Raw genomic sequence first — 17712 nt, forward strand, 5'->3', positions numbered from 1 at the left:
GCATATTACGCTTTGCCGGGTTCCTGATGAGCTAAGCTTCTGATTGGGCAGTGCGCTTTAGGCTCCCGCCCCTGTCTCTCCAGACTGCACCATTCTCTGGTCCCCTGAACTCTTTTTTTGTAATTTTAAATGAATGATGCGTCTCAGCTTAGCCCAATAATAAAGCACAGTCTAGAATAAAAGTGTCCTGTGTTGTGTCATCATTTCTGATTTCAATACGCAACCACCTGCACAAACGTCCCAGATATTCTGTTGTCTTAAAAACAGATGAAAAGATTTCTAGTAATATGTGTACATATACTCACATGTAGTATATGTGAGGTTTTTATGCTTCAGGTTCATTCATTTTAGTCATAATCATCAAACAGAGTCTCGATGTGAGATTGCTTATCATGAATTAAGTTAGTATTAAACTTGGCCTAAGAGATAATCAGCATAACTCAGCGTGTTTTTGTTAGCTGTGGCAACATCAATTACAAAAGAAAAGCATGACCAGTTCTGTATAAATATTTGTTTATTTGTATTAAAACCACCGTACTACAAGGGTACACTTTATAACATCATGATCATTCTGATTTAGAATGTCAATTGAAAATTAAATGTATTAATAAAAAAAAGACCATACATGTGACTGGATCCTTTTTTTTCTTTGTCAGCAAATAAAGAAAATATCCTCCAGTATTTGACTTTCCTCCAGATCCTGCTGGGTATTCTGAGGATAAGACCGGGCGGGGGTGAGCAGGGTTCTGCCCGGGGGTTTTGGGGTAGTGAGGCCCGGCCTACGCTGCGATATATTGGGTCTTCGGATGGACTGCTTTCTGAGCTCAGGTGCAGAGACAGGACTAAAGACATCCAATAACTCAACCGCAGGAAAGTCCAACCTAGAAGAAAAATAAAAAATATTTTTGTTGTTTCGGCTTCTCTTTTCCACATGTGACCTCCTCTTGTTTCAAAGGTTGAATCGGCACAGGCTACATTTATAATACAGAACCCAGCAGAGCCCTGTAGGCGATGTTGTAAATGAGTATCCTTGCGCTGTTCCATTGTAGCAGAGAAATGCACACAAAGACCGGCAGTTTCAGAACGTGCCCTCAATGTTAAACACAGAGGGAGCAGGCCGGGGGACCGTCAGCAGACAAGGCCAAAGTCTACTTGGAGCACGGCGCTTGTACGTAAATATTTGTCATTCACCTTTCACTTGTTAACACAGACAATATGAAAGCAAATCTCTCTTGGACGTGTTAACAAAATCTTTCTTGCTGGAGTGTCTACTGAACCCTAACAAGCAACGCTAACAAGTCAAAACCACTGGGGCGTCCCGACAGAAAAACACATATATTCTTGCAGGTGTACGGGAGGGAAAAAGAGGGAGACAACCCCGGCCCCCTTTCTCCCCTGGAATAGAAATGAGGGAATGTGCGGCAAAATAAATAAACCAAAACGGGGGAGATTAAGCTAATAGAGATTCAATCCCTCAGTCTGGCTGGCTTGATAAATTATTCAGTGTATACACAGTCGAACAACGCCATTCCAGATACAAAACATGAATTCTTTAAGGCACGCTCCACTGGTGTTGCTAACATAATTCTCTGCTCGTTTAAAGCTGCATCGATTTGCATCGAGCCGCTCCGCACACAGCTCTCCCAGGTAAGACCGATCTTTGGTGGACTTGTTGATATGCATGTGGGGGGGGGGGCAGCAGACAGACACCGCTGGATCATCCAATCAGGCTGCATTTGTGTTCCTACACACGTAACTATAGACCTTGATATGTCGGGGTTTCTTTTTCCACACCAACTTGAGGCAGAGAACATCAGTAGCTTTACAGGTTTGATAGCCATATTTCCCTATAGGAAGATGTGGTGATGTATGCACATGTTTGAGCGCGAGAGAGTGAATGAGGGGTAAGTCGTCTGAAAGATGATAACTGATGAAAAAAGAGACTGAAGCTTGAGTAAGTAAATCTGTCTTCCTCATTTGGTCTCCTGCCTGTCATCAGCAAAAGAAGAAGGGAGAGAGAGAAAGCATGAGAGGGGATGAGCGCGTGTGTGTGTGCGTGTGTGTCCGTAATACAGAGACTGGAAGCGAGAGGAAGGCAGAAAGGGAATGTGGGGGAGGGACTTTGGCTGGGTTCCGTCTCTCGAAATGTGAGAATTTGCATTTTTATTTGTTGATTTATTTAACGGACAGGGCTCTCAAACAGCCATCCATCAACAAACGACATGTCGGTAATGAATAATGCATCACTTACCGGCGGTCACAATCTATAACAAGGGGAGTGCGGGGGGTAGGGGGTACAGTTTGGGCAGCAATGGGGGAAGGGGGGGGTTGCTGTGGGTCGGGTGAGGAGGAGGAGGGGGGGGGAGGTGGCATAGAGATTGCACAAGGGCTGGAGAGAACGCCGATGGATTTTCAGCGGGGTACACAGCACAACAAAGAACTTCAGTTCTAGCTCCAGTTTGTTTGAGGTAAAGTTTAGAATTACTGCTCGATATTAATACCACCCCCCCCCCCCAAGGGGTCCGGGCTGATCTATTTTACTGCCACATGCACACACACACAATGCATAGAGAAGCAGGGACTGTCCTTTTAACAAAGGAAAGGAAGAACAACTTATTTTGACGCTCTGCCAACATTTAGGTATTATTAATACATCAGTCCTCTGTGCCTGTCAGTATTAGAGACTAAGGCGGAATCATATATCTGCAGAAAGCATTTTATAGATCCTACACTGATACAGACGCTTCAATGACAAACAGATTTCTATGAGACTGAATGTAAAAATCACAAAGGTCTTGTAAAAGCTTTCTTAGTGTAATAAAAACGTTTGGGCTTCATGCTCCCAGCGCAGCAATACTGTTTGTCTCTTTCCTAGCTCTTTAAGGCCAGATACCTCCTTCGCTCCACTCGTAACTTTCACTGCTTATTTGGCTCCCCTCTTTCATTAAAGATAGCCGTCTCGCCCCGGCGCCCCTTTTCATTTGCAGTCCAAACAGTAAGATAAAAAACCTATAATGGCCCACTGCGTATATCCCGCATGTCAATTTCTCAACCAATCAATAGCAGGCGGGCGATGGCGGGAGGGATGGAGATGAGATGGGCGGGGTGCGCTGGAACCGTCTCATTACTAACTAGCGCAGGATTCATGAAAGGATTAAGAAGGTCACTTAATGTTAACCCCAGCTTCGTTTTTGCAATTTGCACATCGAGATTGAATTGGTTAAGATTAGATGGTCACCAGGGGCATGCTGTTGCCAAGCAAAGGAGGGGGGGGTGCAGGTAAACTCCCAAATCTTACTGTAGGTTACTCATTTCATCTTGTTTACTCTCCTACCACAGCAGTGTTTTTCTTTAATACATACAAGGAGCAGTTTATTATCATTATATACAGATTAAGCTCCTTTTTCCAAACAATGATTGTAGTTTAAGAAAAAGAGGCGTCTAATCCAAATCACTGGATTACCAAAGGATTACAACTATTTTAAAATATGCACATGAAAGAAAACTGATTGCAAGAAATCCACAAAAGGCATCCGAGAGGCAGACTTCCTCATTACTGGTTGTAGAAAAAACAGTGTGTGTAGCGAGGAACAGCCCGACCCATTTTAATAGGCTTTGGAGGTGTAAATGGATGGTAATAAGATCTGATTCCCGGGTCCCCTGCTGGAATTAATGGGCATCTGCTGGAGCTCACAATCCAACTCGGACCACGCACTGCTTTGTTTAAGAGTAACTTATCTGAAGTTGGAAACTTTGAGCTGTTTTAAAGAAATGTCCTTTAGGGAAATGAGGTAGAGAAGCAGTCCCACAGTTACTGTATCTCCTACTACAGCTGCGTTTACAAAAAGGAAAGGTGACGTTATACAAGAACAAATTGCATCAGCTAGGAATAACATTTTTATAAAATACAGGTCTGAAGCACCACTGTAACAAATTGCTTTCTGCACACATACACACCCGGTTAGACCGTCAGGTTAATTACCATCCTGTGTAAGGGCTGGAAGAAAAAGCAAATGTCCTTTTCGAAAAAACTGATGATCGCACTCAGTGATTCATCCCTGTCCTCGAAACTACTCTACATCTTTCTCACTGTTGCTATCCATCTGTCCCTGCTCCAACTTTCCTCTTCCTATTTCTCACTTTATCCGATGCCCTCACTCTCCCTCAAAAACACTTTTAACATCCCTCCCTCACTCTTGCTTACTCTGTCTCATTACTGTGGCAGCGAGAGAAGGGAGGGCAGTGTGTGCATCCAGAAGTCTGTTCAATTACACCTGCTGCAGGGTCCCTGCTAAGCCGACTAATGGAACGCAGCATGTCTCCTGACAGGCTGGCCACAGCGCTAGCTAGCCAAGTAAAAAGCTTCATTTAGCCTCTCACGGCTCGAAAAGTTAGCTGGGCTAAGAAGAGACATCATTTAGCCTCCCACACTGCAGCAAGACCAGGAAAAGCCTCGATAATCTAAATGTTTTATTTCTACTGCTTTCATGCTTTTCATTATTGTTAATATGTATTCACAAGGGGGAAATGCCTTAGCAGGTGAGAGGGAACAGGTAAAACACTGCAGACTGACAGCAGGCCAATAATCTTACAAACGTCCCTACATGACAGAAGTAGTCTACCCACAGAGACGCTCACTCAGACTTTACTATAGCAGAGAAACCCTTATTAGTCCTGAGGAAAGCTCCACTAAGAATATCAACCTATCGCAGAACAAAGAGTGCTTCCTGGATCCTTCAAGTTCTTAAATGTGCTGTTTTTTATTGTTGTTGAATGAGAAACCTACTTCTGTCTGCCACTTCCGTTGACCAGTGAGGTTGTTCTTCTACGTTAGCTAATACTCCCAGCATTATAACCAATATTTCACTTAGCTAGAAACTATTAAAGTTGTGTTACCTGGACTCAGAGGACTTTCGGATCACAGACGATGAGGTGGGTCTATTCAGGTTTGCAGGGGCCGGAGATGTAGCCATGTCCTTTCTGGACTGCTCTAAGGCCTCTGTAAAGATACACAAGATAGGAGTGTTATATGAGAAGCAAAATGACCATGATTATATACAGTTCTTTATCAAAGTTGTACAAGCATATGAAAAGTAAACACTGTCCGAAGAAACTCTTGACAGGATCTTGTAGGATATGTTTGATGAGCCAAGATGTTGCCATTGATGAGACATCATTCTAATTATTGAACATGCAAGCTCACCATTGCCATTGTCCAGATGAGTGGGTAGAGTTTTCAAGTGTTTTGCATGTGAGCTCTGCGCTGCAGGATGTCCCTCTGCATCTTCACACACACTGTGGACCATACACAGTTTAAGTCAGAGTTAGTGTATGTAAACAGCAGGGTTGGGTTGTAACGGAATACATGTAACGGCGTTACGTAATCAGAATACAAAAATCAAGTAACTGTATTCAGCTGGCGTTACATTTGAAAAACGAGTAATCTGATTACAGTTACTTTCGTAAACCTGTAGTGAATACATTTTGGATTACTTATTGTAATTATTGGTGGTAAGATTTCCTCACAACATTTAATATTCATTACTAAAGGTACAGCCGAATCATCACAGCGCACAAAACCTATTACCGCCGCAGATGGACCAAAAAAGGGAGCGTTTGAAAAAAATGTGCGGGTCCGCTCAGAGAAACAATAACAACGAAACATGGAGGAACAGAAGTCTGCGTTTAAATCGTGTGTGTGCGTGTGTGTGTGTGTGTATGTGTGTATGTGTGTATGTGTGTGTGTGTGTGTGTGTGTGTGTGTGTGTGTGTGTGTGTGTGTGTGGTTAAAAGTTCAAACACATCAGCCGCACCACTCTTTAGCCTTTCTGATGATTCTGAAGGTAAACACAGTAAAAGGCGGTGCTTGAAAGGCGGTGCTTGAAAGGCGGTGCTTGAAAGGCACTGCGCGCTTGTCTTCTCAGAGGCTGAGTTAACCCTCCCGCTGCCTCCTGGTCCTGCAGAGATTTTATGAAGTGAAAGAGGTCCTGCCAACACTGGCAGGACAGAAGACAACACGCCCGTTCTGAGCCGTGTCCCTCACTCCTCACATCCCAAGCTGCATCCCCAAAAGGTTTATTATGTTGTTACATCGTTTCAGATGTTATGTTTCAGTTGTGCTCTCGATAAGCCATTAAAACAGTAAAAACACGTTCAGTTTCCTTTTGCAATTTTGTGTCTCCTGTTCACCAAAACATACCCATCTGTGATGGAAAAAGAAAGTAATCCAAAAGTAATCTAAAATTAATCTGATTACGTTTTTTAAGACACGTAACTGTAACTGTATTCGGATTACTTTCAGAGCCAGGTATTCAGTAATCAGTAACTGATTACATTTACAAAGTGACCCTCCCAACCCTGGTAAACAGTATATGTGTGTATTATATGTAGTGTATGTGAGTCACTTTGGATAAAAGCGTCTAACTAGTGACATGTAATGTAATGTAAATGTAATTATATGTGTACGGTCTGCATCTGTGCGTCAAAGAAAGTTTGCTAGTTTCTCAGTGATATAGTTTGAGTTTGAGTTTATGCGTTTCCAGTTTTTTCTTAGTTTACCTGGAGGGTAAATGTTGGTGGGGGGGACCCTCAGGCTGTGGGTCTCTATTTCTAGTGTTGGAGCTGCTGAGATCAGATTGAGTAGCTTGTTGGAATCTAAAAAGAATAGAGAAAGAAAATGGACTCAAGTTTTGCCAGTCTGCAATGACAGATACCGAAGTACAAGGACACATAAACAAGAACTTTTATGATTAACGACTCGATGTAAACATCAACGTATTCCTCAAAACACTAGCTAGCAATGATTCCAAATAGCATACAGTTCATTTCTCTTCGGCTCCTGTCACCCACTTGCTGTAATCGAGGCGCGACTGTTGAAGCTGCTGGTTCTGCACGTTGAGCCTCTCCTCTTGCTCGGCCAGCCGTGCGTGCAGCCTCTCTCTTTCCGTCTCCAGCTGCATCTTCTGCAGCAGCAGCTGGTGCCTCTTCTCCTCCCAGTCCTCGTGACCCAGCCGAGGCCTGGTCAGGGCTTCTTTAGCCTCTGAGCCAATGGCCATCCCACTGTGGAGCCTGTATAATGCATATTTATTTAGCTTAAAAGAATACCCAATTTCATTTCATCATTTATTTAGCAGGGACAATGTACTTTAAAGGTAGGGTAGGTAAGGATGGAGAAACCAGCTCGAGTGCGCTAGAATTTGAAAGCACGCAACCGGAAAAAATCTGCCCCTTCCTTCAGACTTCCTTACAGAGCCCCTCCTCTAACACACACGAATGTGCACATGACCAATGAGGGCACGAGATAAGTTTGTGCACAGATGGAAGGCTGACAGGCAGTTAGGCCATCCAGTTATTTTAGCCGGGCCGGCTCAGATGATTGGTCGTGCTTTTTACAGCGCCACGGCTTCCACAGGTGACATTTTTTTATGTATTTATTGTCAAAGCACTTCAGATATTCATTGCTATCGGGATGTTTGAGCATTCCATGGAATATAACAAAAGGGTTTCTGAAGTTAATTACTTACCCCACCTTTAATGAACACCAGTGTAAATATGCCGGATTTTAGCTTGGAGCTCATTTCCATCCGCAGTCCCTCACATTAAACAGGTAATTGACAATATGATGATACTGTATGTATAGATAACTAACCTTATGTAACCATGACTTTTATTATACTTCTCGAGATGTGTAAGAGTTCAGAAACATATGTTTTGATATCGTTTTGTAGAAGTTAAACAAGAAACAAGTTAAACAATTTGATTTAATTCATCAAGACTTCTTTTGTTTTTTGTCTAATCTTGTTTTACTGTGGAGGCGAGTTAACAAAGCTCTCTTCAAGAAGGTAAGGTTACACAGGGTTAGAAATGGATGTATTAACGGTCATTGTGTGGGTAACATATATTATTATAATTGTTTTATATCCTGATTTCTTGTTTGTGTCTTGATAAATGCACAATTCAATTATAATAAAACTAATACTATAGTCAGGGTTCATACACTTTTTAACCAATGATTCTCCATGACTTCTCCATGACTTCTCCAGGACCTTTACCTAATTTTCCATGACCAAAACAAATTACTCTTTTTCACTGAAAATGGTTTATTTGAACATGGAACAGGAAAATAAGGTCTGCATATGAAACATGTTGTGCCTATTTATCTAAAACAAATCAAATAGTAGGCTTACTAGCTTCTACACGCTAAAGCAACTAAAGTCTCTCACCAGCAAAATACCTCGTCAGTTAAATTCAATTTTACGTTTCATTACTATACGATACAGTATTTATTATCATTACAGTATTACTATTTCGGTGATTAGATCAAATATTAATTCTGTTTGATGCAACTTTAGTTACATTTCCATGACTTTTCAAAAACTTTGGGAAAAATATTGTTTGGAATTAGCATTTTGAATTTCCATGACTTTTCCAGGTTTTGAATGACCGTAGGAATCCTGTATAATATGATATGAAAAACGATATAAACTGTACCTTTCGCACTCATGCTGGTTAGAAGTGTCATGGTGGCCATTCTCTAAGCGAGCGCCACTGTCTTGACCTCGGCAGGGCCCACATCTGTGCTGGCCCTCGGACTCCCTGCTCTTCTGAGTCCTGAGCTGTTGGATGGGCCCGTCAGTGGGACTGAACTCACCTGCACAGGAAACAGAGCCTGCATTGTTGCTCTGAGAGTGTGTTGCTGTTCTTCCTCCACCACTCCCACCACCCCTGTGCACTCGAGTAGCAGGGAGGCCGAGATATGAGCCATCAAAGAAGGAGCCATTAGCTCTGCTGGTAGATGTTCTGTTGGCGGCTTCCTCACTGCTCAGCACCTGGACAGAGAACAAAGAGGACAATGAATGCATTTTGGCCAATTTAGGAAGCCTCTGAAATATTTATGGGAGTATAACCGCCAAAAACGTTGCTGCTTCATAAAATCCTAATGTAGACCTGGGCTACACACCAAAATTCACCAATACTGAATAAGGAGTCACTAACCCACCTAATTAACTCGTGTTTCAACGTGCAGTAAAAGCTTCCCCCGTGTGTTTGGGAGAAATGTTCCATGAGACCTTGCATATCAATTTGACTTTATGTCATTTTTTTGTGACCTGAAGCAATTTTTTGTCTTAAAATTCTACTTTTTTCCATTTTACAATACAGTGATTGTGTTATTAGGCTTCTCTGAGATTTATTATGCTTCCCTGAGAATGTGCTGCTTTCACTACTTTATAGACGTGGTGTAAGAATAGGGCTTGGTTTATAGCTGCAAAAATGCAAATCACCTTTCAACACTGTAAACTGGACAGTGGCCACAAGATTAAGAGGACCATTTCCAACTGAGCATTACTGGCAGGTAAGCCAAGGTCAGCAACATTATGAGATAAACATAAGGAGGATAGCCCATCTTACAGTGGACTGAGGAAGAGAGTGTGACTAATTTGCTGAGGGTCAGAGAGCAGGCAAACACACATTATTCAGAGCCCACCTCGGGACAATGAGTGGGGCCAAGTCATCTATTCTTACAGGGGCCGAAGCCAGAGAGGCGTCTTCGTTCTGAAGTGTCACCTTGAGACTTTTCACTGTGTTGTAGTGATACCAGACCACTGTAGTGGACTTCGGCGGTGCTTTCATATGCATTAAAGAGAGGTGCATGAATGAGTCCCAAAACATGGGAAGGAGTTTGCATTTGACCATTTCCCTTGTCCCTAAGTCAACTGTTTTTAAATGTGTTTGTTGTTAGATGTCTGAAATAAGATCTGTGGTTAATACAGGATGAATAGATTTGTATGTTTTGTTCTACGACATGAAATATGTTAGTAAATACTCAACTGGTGAATGTCTGAATCTCCTTTGTTCGATAAAAAAGGCTGTTGCTAACAAGTGACTGTATAAGACTGAACACCAGTTAGCCTTCAGCATATCAGTGGTGACGTGAAGCCATGCAACCATAGCCTAATGTTAGCTTTTTACTTTTCCACTGGATGTTTCTTTTGTAAATGTTGGAATGCCTACCGTATGGGGAACATGAGTTTTATCAAAATGGCTCACTCAGGAGCAGGCCCATCACATTATATCGCATGTTGCACTACTAAAACCCTTATTATAGGGCTTTCCACACCCCCCCTCTGCCCCGTACCTCACCTTGCTATGCGCTGGCTCCTGGCTGAGCTGGGCGATGGACTGGTTCAGTTTGGCCTGTTGCTGAGAGAGGTATTGTTGGTAGAGCCCCAGCAGCTCCTGGCACTCTCTGTACTGCTGCTGCAGGCCTGGAGGACCACAGTTAAGGAACCAACAGCAAGTACACTGAACACATCACAACACAACTTTTAGTATTAAATATTAAAACATACCCCTGGATTTGGCTGAGAAAAAAGCAGACTGTGCAAAATAAATATTTTCACAAAACTTGTTTTAATTAAAAAGATAGAAGTTTTAGGGCAAAGGAAAATGCTGGACAGGGACAATATAATCTAAGCACCCTTTGCTTTTGAATATCTTATTGGGTAAACTCTTTGAAATTACTCAAATGTAACTAAACTATGTCGTGCCTACACGTCTTCTCACAGTGGATCGAATTCTGTACACAACAGCCATTTTGCTAAGGAAAGTGTTCCACTATGCCACTTTAAAGCTAAAAAGATAGATACTGGATTTAGATTGACGATCTGAATTAAAGCCTTGTTTCTCCAATCAATTACATATTGGACCAGAGAAGTAGGCAGAACCGAGAGAAGTTGAAAACAGAGAGGGAGAAGAGGCCAGACAAATCAAAGTTGTTGTTGTGGCACAGAGCTTTCACCATCTGGGTCGGGCCAAGCTGTGTTGAGCCGAGTTGGGCAGTGCCGTGCCAGGCTATCTGCCAGACAGAGAGCTGGCACACACCAGAAAACTAATCTGGAGCGGAACTACTGCTGCGCCTCAGGAGCCCACTAATGACAGTGGCAGCAGCACACTACAGCAGCACATACAAAGATAATGAGCACAAGAATGGAGAGACTACACACATTCAATAATCAACCTCAATCTGACTCTCACCCCCTAGTACACACACCCACACAACACAGAGAGACATGAGAGCACAAATTCCCCACCTGCACTGTAAACAGCTCGCACACTTCAATAAAGCAAGAGGAACACACACTCCCGCCCAAGCTGACCTTAAAGTGTGTTCCCTCCAGGCCATATCTTTTTATGATGGTGGCCCTGCTCCCTGAGCTGATGAGTTTTTCCGCATCCGTTTGAGCAAAAAAAAATCCCCATTTTAAGAGAAAATCAAAGTTCAAAGTAGAGTGTTATTGAAGAATAGTTGGCGGAACACTCCATAAGAAAACACTTTGGTTGTTAGGAGACTTCAATCAGGCTGTGGAAATGAAACAGAGGGAAAGCGAGGAGAGCGGGGACGGCTTTGAATCGAGAAGCAGACACCAGACAAATGCAATGCAGCAGCTTCCATAAACATTCGGGAAATGTGAGGAAACACTTTGATTGAACCCTCCGTCTAAGTAAGGCTCCTCCACCGCTGCACTGATAATGTCCATGGAAGTAGTTTTATATGGAAAGCTTGAGGACATCACAAGGACATCACATCATGTAAACCTGTGCTGGTTGCTCTATTTATGCAGCATGAATAAGGGTCTTGAAGGGGAGATACTGAATATGCGTATACAGCTCCCCCTCAGTCCAAGATAGAGAGTTGTGTGTTGAAAAAGCCTGCTGCTCATATTTCATCCGATTCGCATAAAAATACTATTTCCGCATGATTTCTCATGACTAAAACAAATGTTTACCAATAGACACGAATATATCACACTTGAATACAAATATGGGTTTAGTGGGGGGACTACACAATACACACAAAGGCTATCTGTTAAGGCTATCTGGCATTACTTTAAATGAAGGTAAGGTGTGTTAATGTGTAGACGGGCTGATGCAGTCACTGGACACCAAGCGCAGGGTAATCTGAACCGAGTGGAGCAACGCTGATAAGATTCCACCTCTCCGTTCGTCGCTACACTAAACATGCTTCCTCCACAGCCTTGGACGTCAGCCAATGGGGGCCAAGCACTCGGCAAGCCCCCGGTTTACATCACAGCTGCAACGCGACGACAATGACTTACTCCTCCCCCCTGCTCCAAAAATACTCAGAATCAAGGGCTTGGGCTGAAGAGGCTTCAGACGGGGCCTGTCAAAATGATTCACTTCCCTGTCAGGCAGAGGCTCAAATGAAATAATGAAATCCACTTCAAGGTGGAACAAATTTGCACAGGAGGGGGGCATATTTTAAAGCCTGCTTTAGCACACTGTGCCAAACAGATTGAGCCTGAGCAAGGATGTGAGAGAACGGGGGCAGATGATGTGTATGAATGTGTGTGTAAGGAAGCAATGACGGGGAATTAATGGAAGAAGACAGTTAACATAACTGCTTCAATACAACTGAATCTGGGGGAGATAAGAGTGCAAGTCACACAATACACCAATAAATAACGTCAGGTTACCATTCTTTTTGAAAATGCCTTAAAATGTGAAGTGCAAACGGGCAGAAACAGTCACACAATAACTATTCTTGGCCATCTTTTTTGCCATGATCACAACTAATGTGAAGAACTAACTTTGAAGGCACAGACTAGGTTTGCAAAGCTAAACATATATAAAAGTGTGCAGAGAAAACTTGAGCCAATCTGAAAACTTAAGCCAATCTGACTCTTCTCAATGCATTATTCATTTCAAATGTTGTCCGCCATTACTTAAATGTAAAACAAAAATGAAGTTGAAAGAATAACATTTGTTTACAAGGCTTAGCTTAAGCCTCAAATGAGAGGGTGTTCTTGTTTACAGACTCCCCTGCAATTAAGCTAAGCAGAATGAAGGGCTCAAAAAAAGGTTCTTCTTTCAACCAGTCAGAATCACTGTATTTACTATATTTCTTGTTGATAGTAGCCAAAAGATAAAGCTCTAGGGAAGCAACAGACCAGAATTGAGTTTTGAATTCAGCCTTGGCATCTCCGTGCATGTCAAACCTCTCTCTCCAACAGTTTTTTTCCTTTCTCTAGACTGTCAAAATAAGGGGAGAAAACATTCATTAGTTTTTAACACATCTAATAAATAGAGTGCACCTTGCATATCACATCATATAACCCACCTCACTCTTTTCTAAAGAAGAAAGCAAGATAAACAACACTAAGGACAGATCATGACAGTGCCTACAGAGCTGTCATTAAAGAATATTAGGATCTTAAATCTGCCAACAGAAAACTAAGTGCTAAAAAACCTCTGATGCACGTTGGATACAACCAGATTTCCACATAGTTAATGTCAGGTTTAAATGGATTTTATCTCTGGCAGTCCTCTATCACAACATGTAGCATTTTCAATGACATATTCAAACAGGGCAGTTATTCCCCTCTCTCCATGGCCTCAGGATTCCCTCCAATTGTTTGAACTCAATAAATGGCATTAGCGCTAGCACCTGCTGTGCTTTATTCTGGATACAGCGAGTAGCGCGGTGCGCCGTGTTTGTAATGCCACCTCGACTTTAGCCCATGCCAACATGCCTTGAAGTCCTATCCTCCTATCTGAAACGCAAATTCAGTGCTGTGTGCCAGTCACTTTCAAATGTCAGCTGAACACCCTTAATATCAAGGGTACCTCATCCGAGGTGGCTTGGGGCTAAGGTATAGCCCTGCATCCTTTATACCCCCCCGACAACCCTGAATCGTGGATAGATAAGATAAGCTGAGGCGTAATGGAATTAGACTTGACAAGACTCTCATTCAGTGTGTTTGCCTTTGGTGTCTCCTTAACCTTTCGGAGAAGTGCCGGAACCTTCTGCCTGAGAAGAGCCTTCCTGACTCCTGCATGCACTTTGAAAGACTACGTTATCCCCCCCCTGAGGTGCATGGATCTGAACGCTTTTTTTCCCCTCAAATACCTTTTTAATGAAGTTTAGAAGTTTGGTGTAAATGCCAAGTCTCCGAGCCAAAGTGCCTTTAATTGAGTTGTGCTTTTTCTAATTTTCCCCGCCGCCGTTGCCAATCGTGCAATTTACCAGCGGGGTCAATTACTCCCTGAAATTGTGTAGCGGTTTTAACCTAAATCGTCTGCTGGCCATGCTCTGGCTTTGACCTGGGCGGAATTGTTTTGAGACAGTAAATGGGATGTGGTGTGCAATAAACAGCAAACTATGGCGGTAACTCTAGCACTTACCCCATGCTAGACAATCAAGAATCAGCAGGCGACCCAACTGATCTCATTTTGTAAGGAGGACGGGATTCTGAGTGATATTCCTCTGTTAATGTTCAACATTCAGGGAGTGTAACAAAGACACATGGTGGCGAAAGCACACACTGTAGTCTTCTCAGTAAATATCAACATTCATCTTTGAATGATAAGATGATTTAGATGGTTGGCGCCATGGCTCCAAGCTTGAAATTGATTCTGTACACAAGAGCGCATAAGCTACACTTGCAAAATACATGTGCAGCAGGCATCAAATCATTCAAAAGAATCTGCTCTTTCTCTGTCTTTTGTATCAAATTGAAGGGGGTCTTGGCCAGAAACTGTACTTAGCCGTACCTAAGACAACACTGCCCCCTGCAGACTAACTGATGGAAAGCACATCAAGCAATGTCATCAAGCACTTCATTCAGGACCTTTATGCAACTGTGAACCAAGAACAACTGTTAACACGTTTTCAAGACTACAGCGTAGGATTTTACTGGTTCGTTGTATATTTTAGGTTAAAACAGGCAGTGGAAGAATGGAAATGAGATACCATACTTTCTAAAAAATGTATTGGTTAATGTTACAAAATGTATGAAACTATTGTGCCCTGGAAACGTTAAGGGACCTCTGGTTTGCTCATTATAGAGCAACACATTTCGCAGAAGCTGCAGTGGAAGTGACACAACACTAAACTACACACACTTCAACAAACCATGAAGCACCATTAAAGCCATATTATTTTATGATTACTCAAAATTACTACCAAAACACAGAGAATCTCAACCACTGTGGGTCAAGCACATTCAGGTGGGTATTTGCGACGGCAGTCCTACGGGTTGATTACAAAAACTATTTTGACAAACAAAACAAATCACCTCACCCACCACTGCACAAAATGGTGGGCGAGAGAATCTATCTTACTGTTGTTTACTTCCTTCAGTGTTTTTGAAAAGGATACTCTCCCTCTCCTCTACTATGATCACGTTCTGTTGCTCCAGCTTCTGGATTTTGCCCTCAAAGTTTCCCTGTTCGTGTTTCAGGCGCTGCACTGACTCTTCCTTCTCCTCACTCACTCTGGAGAACAGGAAACAACTGAGTTAGAGCACAGGTGCTCTACAACATTAGGTCCAAATGTGACAAAGGATGAAAAAGGATTTCAAAATTAAACAATTCAAACAGGTATCACTTCTTACAAAAGTTTTGAATAGTATCATTTTAAAACCACAAGAGGTGCAATATTTATTAAGAATAATGTCAATACATTTTGATTATGATTTTGTGATGCAGTGATTTATTGGGCCTAAAATTTGTACTAAACAAATTTGAGGAAAAAAATTGGGTAATATCCTTCAATATATTGAATTATCATTTTTGAGATATGTTGAGATTGAATATTATATCACCCAAATCATATTGCAACAGCAAAACCAGTAAAAAAAAAAAAATCATCATAATTTAGTCCAAGGCTATAAAGTTTAAATATTTTCCTTTAGGAATCATCTTCCGCTTTGATAATACCATACTCAGAATAACATTTGCCACTTGCTATTTAAATCTGATGACAGTTGGTCGCCTTAAGACCTTATCTGAAAACCTTGGTTAAATGGCAATTGATGTGCTACAAGATTCAAATGATGTTCTTCATATTTAATAACTCAGCAAGACTAAACTGTCTGCAAAAAACATTAGGGATTATATTGTGAAAATAATTACTGCATAGCGCCATCTCCTGGAATAATCAATTTCTGCAGTTCTGTGCTTCCAAATTGAAAGAAATCCATTCATTTTTTTTGAACGAAATGATGTACTAGGGATAAACTACAAAACCAAGGTTTAAGGTTTTTGTATTTGTTGCAGTTTAGTTTTGCATTTTTTGAAAATATTGTTTTTATTGAGTTTCAGTTTACAACAAAATGGCCCCCTGCTTATTTTTGTTTTAGTTTAACTTCACAACAATACCCCAAATCATACATTCATATGAACATTTTAACGACCCACATTTACAGTTTTCATATCCTGCGTAATACCTGGCTAGTTCTTCAATGAGATTTGCAATCCGGCGCTTATCTTCAGGACAGAGGTCCTTCAAACAGACCTGGCTTTTACTTCTGCTGGTCTCAGAAGATACCTGTGCAAATTAAGATAAAACATAAAATATATTTACAGAAACTAAGGATGTAATCCTGTCAGCAGCATCGATAAAAAACGATAGTCAGGTTATCCATAAACCCTCTTCCATATACAACTATCTTACATACATGGAGAGAACAGAAAAATAACCTAATTTACCTGTGTTGAGGTGAGAAAAATACCAGAGGATGGAAACAGGGCGTGCTCACTGTGATGGTCTGGCACTTTTTCCTTGGTATAAACACCAGAGGGCTCATTTTGTAAGTGGCCTTGATTCCTGCCTCCTTTCTTTAGTGTGTTGCCATTCCTGCAGTCAGAGCTACGCCGGGCTCGCATCTTGGTACCTCTCATACTGGATGTACTGGTGCTGCCTGATCCAAAACTGAAAGGGGTCTGAGTCTTCCTTTCTCCTTCCAATCCTGAGAGTGTGGGGGGATACAAATGAAGAGCCATTTGTTTAATAGATACTTAGTATTTCATACTGTGTTCAGAAAGTATCCATACAATGTCATTAAGACTCACCAGGAACAAACACCAGCGGCTGTTCATCATCTGAAACAGTGCACAAGGCAAAAAGAATACTTCATTTACAGTGGTGTAAAGTAGCTAAGTAGATTTACTCATGAACTTTACTTGAGTATTTCAAATGTTTGCTACTTCTACTCTACTACAATTCAGAGGTATATGGTGTACTTTATGCCATGAATACATTATTCTACATTATTCTAGAATGGGCCAATCTGCCTAATAATTACTTATTATTATTAATTATTTCGATGCTAATTCTGTAGTATTTTGTGGTAGTTCTACTTTTACTCAAGTACAAGATGTGAGTACTTTCCCCACGTCTGCCAACATGACGCTGAACAGTTCATACTATTATCAAAGCGTTTCATATAAAAAAGACAATGTTAACATGACCTAAGATAAATAGTTAAACATGTAATGTACCATATGTAGCATTAACTGTTAGCTCATTTAGTAAACGTAACGCTAGCTCTCTCACTTCCTCAGGAATAACAACTTCTAGCATTGACACAAAAGTAACATCTACGAAACTTTTATAGACACCTTTTACAAACATATATTTTGAATGGTCAATGTACAAGCAAGCTAGCATAGTTTAGTAAAAGTTAGCATACCGCCATCGATCCAAAATATCCCCGAATTTGCTGTTTTTGTTGCCGCCGCCGCCATGTTGAAACAACCGCCACCACTCCCAGGGAGCCAAGCGTTGCTAAGGAATCCTATCCCCGCCTTTCACCTTCAACTCAACAGTCCATTGGCTAACCTGTAACAAAGGCCGGTTTCTATTGGCTTAAACATGTGTCAGTATGGCGTCAAAGCTGCATCTGTCGCTTC

General features: G+C 41.7%; 1 protein-coding gene across 2 annotated transcripts; it reads right to left on the reverse strand.

Annotated features, from left to right (window-relative positions):
• Positions 1 to 496: 496 nt before the first annotated feature.
• kiaa1328 (KIAA1328 ortholog) lies at positions 497 to 17639 on the reverse strand. 2 transcript variants are annotated; one of them, XM_079680154.1, is made up of 12 exons: positions 17493 to 17617; positions 16873 to 16902; positions 16510 to 16769; positions 16248 to 16348; positions 15179 to 15294; positions 10141 to 10265; positions 8491 to 8828; positions 6850 to 7068; positions 6559 to 6654; positions 5204 to 5295; positions 4897 to 4999; positions 497 to 881 (listed from the first exon to the last, which is right to left on the reverse strand). In XM_079680154.1, the coding sequence occupies exons 1-12, from the start codon at positions 17545 to 17547 to the stop codon at positions 653 to 655; spliced, it is 1764 nt and encodes a 587-aa protein (XP_079536280.1). In that variant the 5' UTR covers positions 17548 to 17617; the 3' UTR covers positions 497 to 652. The 2 variants fall into 2 exon arrangements, with proteins under 2 accessions (XP_079536280.1, XP_079536281.1); XM_079680155.1 differs by lacking the exon at positions 16873 to 16902 and having other exon boundaries at positions 17493 to 17639.
• Between the last annotated feature and the right edge of the window lie 73 nt (positions 17640 to 17712).

This window comes from Notothenia rossii (genome assembly GCF_949606895.1).
Source record: "Notothenia rossii genome assembly, chromosome: 5".
Lineage (NCBI taxonomy): Eukaryota > Metazoa > Chordata > Actinopteri > Perciformes > Nototheniidae > Notothenia > Notothenia rossii.